This window comes from Pteropus alecto, unplaced genomic scaffold, assembly GCF_000325575.1.
Source record: "Pteropus alecto unplaced genomic scaffold, ASM32557v1 scaffold276, whole genome shotgun sequence".
In the NCBI taxonomy this organism is placed as follows: Eukaryota; Metazoa; Chordata; class Mammalia; order Chiroptera; family Pteropodidae; genus Pteropus; species Pteropus alecto.
This window is the reverse complement of record NW_006438074.1, coordinates 6,779,251-6,784,251: the sequence shown is the minus strand read 5'-3', so window position 1 is coordinate 6,784,251 and position 5,001 is coordinate 6,779,251. Positions and strand designations below refer to the sequence as shown.

Below are 5,001 nucleotides of genomic sequence, written 5' to 3'. Positions count from 1 at the left end.
AGATTGGACTTTCTTCCCCTTAAAAACTTGCATACACTACACATGTTTCCTCATTGATTCTGACCATACTTATAAGGTGAGGTTTATCAAACGGAGTGGTAACTATTTTATCACTGCTTATTTTTTTAAATTAACTTATTTTTTAGGCGAGGCAACCCTTCGTTGACCTCACAGATTGCAAGGACCTTGTCAGTTTACAATCCCTTATTTTATTTTTGCCTACAGCACCTGGTCTTCCTAGGTGGTCTCCCATCTAAGTACTAACTAAACCCAACCCTGCTTAGCTTCCGAGATCAGATGGGATTGGGCTTGCTCAGGGTAGCATGGCTGTAGACTATCACTGCTTATTATTAATGTATTGGCCTAAGTACTTTGCATATGGTCTTTCCAGTTCTGGCAACAACCCTGGAAGGTAGCTATTACTGTCCCTATTTAATGACAAAGATAACATTCATATAACAGACATTATTAAGCTTTGAGGTAGGCATTTTAATGGGATTCTATGTAAAGAGAGGAAAACCAAGATTTAGAGAGGTTGACTTGCCCACCCCACTCACGTCCACCTGAACTTGCTTCTTTCCAGATGATAGGTTTGCTGTGCAAATACAATGCATGGGATGCACTTCAAGGTCAGATAGAGCCAGGTCCAAATTCCAGCCTCACCTCTTACCAGCCATCTGATCAACTATTCCTTTTCTCTGAGAGCAGTTCTTCTCAGTGTTCCTCTATGTCTTGCAAAAGCTTCTATTCTAAACTATTTTTCACGGATACTTGTACAGCAAACATTCCTGGGAGAGACAGAGTCTCCCACAGGTCGGAGGGAAGATTTATTTCCTGTCTAAGATGATAAAAATAATGCCTCCTTCTGGGGAAAAGGTTGAACAGGTTTGCTAGTAGCCCCCTTTAAAAGATTATACTAACCTTAGGGTCATTCAGCTATGACACACATCTACTGTATGTGCAGTATCTATCTGAGCCCACCTGTCCACTGCTCCATGGGACTTGGGGAGCCAACAAAAACATTAACCTCATGCTGCCTGTTGTACCAGAAGCAACAGAGTCCTTTATTTCTGATCCAGGAGTCTCATGTCTTCTGCCAACATCTATGACCCTGTGGAAGACTGACGAGATAGCATGAAAGTAGGATAAAATCTCAAATTCTTCAGTCTTCAACACTCTTATCCAAATGTCAAAAGAGTCAGTAACTCTCACTTTCTCACCTCCCATTGCACCTCAACTGTTGTACCAGAAGCAACAGAGTCCTTTATTTCTGATCCAGGAGTCTCATGTCTTCTGCCAACATCTATGACCCTGTGGAAGACTGACGAGATAGCATGAAAGTAGGATAAAATCTCAAATTCTTCAGTCTTCAACACTCTTATCCAAATGTCAAAAGAGTCAGTAACTCTCACTTTGTCACCTCCCATTGCACCTCCTGTGATTTGGCTTCAGCTGCCAGTACAATACTACAGATGTTTTTGCTGATGTCACCAAAGATCCTCTCACCACCAGTTTCAGTGGGTATTTGACTCCAGGCAAAAATCTTTCTGGACCTGTGCAGCCTGAGCACTTGGAGCACACCCTCCTTCTGAAGTGCTCTATTGTTGGCTTCCACAAGACCATAATTTCCTGCCTGTCTTTATTGGTCACTTTCATGGACTACTTGTCCCTTAGCAGCCCCATCAATGCCCTGTCCAACTCCCTTTTGCTCCACCTGCCCTCTCTGGGTAATCTCACTCACATTGTTGGTTTCAAGAACCTCAAATATGGTGACAATGCCCTAAACTCTAGTTCCAGTCCAGACCTCTGACACAACTTACCCGGCCACCCACTGAGCAGTAACACCTCAAACTCAAATTCCTGCAAAGAGGAACCCATTCTTCCCTGGCCCTCCACACCACCTAACCCTCCCTCTTGGAGCCACACTCTCGATGTGTGGTACATCCTGATGCTCCCAGAGGTTATCTTTGACCCCTCACTGTTCTTCATACCCCAGAGCCAAGCTATATTTGAGTATTGTTTCCTTTACTCTTTATTTCAGGAATTTGTACCCCAACCTCCCACCACACCTACTCCTACTGTTGTTCCCCTTCAGGTTCCAATCCTTCCTGCTTTTTGGGTAACTTTAGGGTCCAGCTAACTAGTCTCCCTGCCTCCTTTTGGCCTTCCTTTATTGCCAGAGTTATATTCTTAAACTATAAACTAAATCATGTCATTTCCCTAAGTCTTTTCCTGTTTCTCGCTGCCTGACAGTGTCAAGATTATTAATACCATGGTTCACCATGCTTGTTAATGTTATGTCTCACCCACCCTCCCTCAAGTACTCTTCCCATCTGTCTCCGATGGCCACTATCACTCAAACTGGAAAAAAAGGGTAGGGAAGAGGTGTCTCAAAGTAATACTCATTAAATGGCACTGTTTTTCTGTTCGTTTGTTTTGGCACTAACTGGTTTTAATTTGTATTATCTGGAACCAGGAAATCCTAAAATTTTGCATTATACACTAGTCGCACATCTTCTACTTTCCTCGAACTGACCTGAATGTTCTTAATTTTTCTTAAAACTAACATAGTTTGGATTAGGAGCCATATTTCTACCTAATTATTCACTATCGAGTTTGTTTGCTTCTCAGGGTCCCCTTGAAAAACAAACCAAGCTACTCCTTCATTCAACCCAGTTAAGGCGCTGAAAAAAATACATTTTATATTTATATGTTTTATACATAAAATATGTATACCTTAAAAAAAAACACCACCACAAAACATCTTCACCCTCTAAGCAAACAAACCAACACCCTTGAGTGTCCACCAGGAGGCGCCGGGGGTGTCGAAGGACCTTGCGGTACCTTCACGGTTGGAGAGGCACCGAAGGATGCAGCAGCGACGGAACCAGGCTTCCTTTTTTAAGAATCAGTGAGAGGGAAGGGAGCAGAGCTGCGTTATTTTAGGGAAACCTTGTCGCACTCCCCCTCTCGCGTGTAGGTAGCGTCTGGGGCGTGTGCGGGCCCCATGGAGAGACGCTGGCGGTGGCTACAGTGGCAGCTGGGGCTCCTCTCGCGGCGGCAGCCGGCGGTAACCCGACCCCGCCGGCGCGGGTACTGAAGAGGCGCAGGGGAGAGCGGCGAGCTGCGAACAAAAGCCCTCGGCGCGGGGCCTGAGCCCGGGAGGACGCGCGGTAAGTGAATCCGCCGGGGAGCCGCCAGCACTGGCGCGTCCGGGGTATCCCAGGAGTCCACCTCGCTGGGACACCGTTGGGGGACTCAGAGGGCATTTGGGGGCAGGTGTTAGGGTGGAGGGTGCCTTAGCACACCAGACTTGGAGGGGATCGAGCGCATCTGGGAGGATCCAGGCGCCTTTTCCATCCCCAGCAAACACAGGAGTGGGGGGAGGAGGGGCAGTGAGCAGCGGAGGCGGGCACAGCGCATAGCAATCCCTACCAAAGAGGCAGGAGCAAGATCCAGCACCCCTCCCGGAAAGGTCTTTGGGGACTGAGGCACTTCTCTCAGTCCATCAACCCCTGGCCCATGCTTGCATCTCCTTTGGCAGGGAGAAATCAAGCATAACTTCTTCCCTAGGCAAACGGGGTCCTCGCAGCAATGCACTTTAGAGATGAACAGGCCTCTTCCTTTTTTTGTTCCTGCAAACTGAATCCCTGGTTGCCCGCCTAAGCTACAAAAACGCTAATCCTCCGGGGAATCCTCCAGCGCCTCCCTAGCCAGCTACTGCCCTGCTCCTCGATTTTTTCATTTTAATTTCGAGTAGGAAGGAGATAAATCTAGCAGGCCAGACGCCCTATAGAGATTGGCCACGGCCTCTGCCACGCGCTCCGGGACTCAGGGAGATTGAGGCTGCACGAGTACCGGCCCACCCTCGCCTGGGTTTTATGATTTACGTTCCACCTGGGCCTCTGAGCCTAATCCCAAAGCGGATTAAGTAGGGAGGGGGTGGATGTGAATGGGGCTGTGGAGAACTGCTCTCAAATGTATCCCACGATGTCCCTCCCTTGTCATCGCAGACGACACAAAAGGACAGGGCTAGCCATGGTGGACCCCGTACCTGAAGAAGAGAAGGCAGCAGCCGAGCCTGGAGGCTCAGGAGGAAACGGAGCCGCAGCGTCCGCGTCCCCTGACGCCCAGGGCGCCCAGCAGCCCGCAGCCTCTTCTGCCTCGGCGTCGGTGCCCGTGCCCCGCAAGGCGGAAGTCCCGTGCGCCGCAGAAGGCGGGCGGCGCGAGCAGTCCCCTCTGCTGCACCTCGACCTGTTCAACTTCGACTGTCCGGAGGCCGAGGGCAGCCGCTACGTGCTGACCAGCCCCCGCTCGCTCGAGGCCTGCGCCCGCTGCGCTGTCAAACCAGTGGAGCTGCTGCCACGGGCCCTGACCGACCTGGTGCGCGAGGCCCCGGGCCGCTCCATGAGAGTGGCCACCGGCCTGTATGAGGCGTACGAAGCGGAGCGGCGCGCCAAGCTGCAGCAGTGCCGGGCCGAGCGTGAGCGCATCGTGCGCGAAGAGAAGCGGCGCCTCTTCACACCGTTGGGCCCCGCGGCCGCCGCAGGCTCGGGACCCAGCGCGGGCAGCAGCAGCAGCTGCAGCAGCGCCAGCCTCCCGGCCTCGCCCGCGCCGCGTGCGGCCCGCAAGGCCTCCTCCAGTCCGTCCCCGGCCCGGACCCCACCTCCACCTGCCTTTTTTTTAAGAGCCACTCATTAGACTCTCTTTCCCGCCGGCGTGACGGTGCCCTCAGCTCCGAGTCCGGCGCGTCGTCGTCGTCCTACAGCGGGGAAAGCCTGAGGGAGCTGCGTTGGCCGCCTCGAGCCTCGGCCAGGAACAGCTGCCCCGCGGAGTCATTGTCCTCCGCCCCTAACCCTCTGGACCGCCCGTCCGCCCTGGTCCTGGTGCCGCTCACTGCCCGCAGCTTCAGCCTCGGCGACTTGAGTCATTCACCGCAGACGGCTCAGCACGTGGAGCGCATCGTGCGTCAAGTGCGCGCGGAGCGGGGCCTGCGCGGAG

General features: G+C 52.2%; 1 protein-coding gene and 1 pseudogene across 1 annotated transcript in view; one reads left to right on the top strand and one right to left on the bottom strand.

Annotated features, from left to right (window-relative positions):
• Positions 1 to 216: 216 nt before the first annotated feature.
• LOC112482453 lies at positions 217 to 335 on the bottom strand (annotated as a pseudogene).
• A 3,703-nt stretch (positions 336 to 4,038) lies between these two features.
• CCDC177 (coiled-coil domain containing 177) overlaps positions 4,039 to 5,001 on the top strand; it is a 2,088-nt gene continuing 1,125 nt past the window's right edge. The window contains 2 exon segments of the mRNA XM_025049093.1: positions 4,039 to 4,681; positions 4,684 to 5,000. Of these exon segments, the coding sequence (XP_024904861.1) occupies positions 4,039 to 4,681; positions 4,684 to 5,000 (960 nt within the window).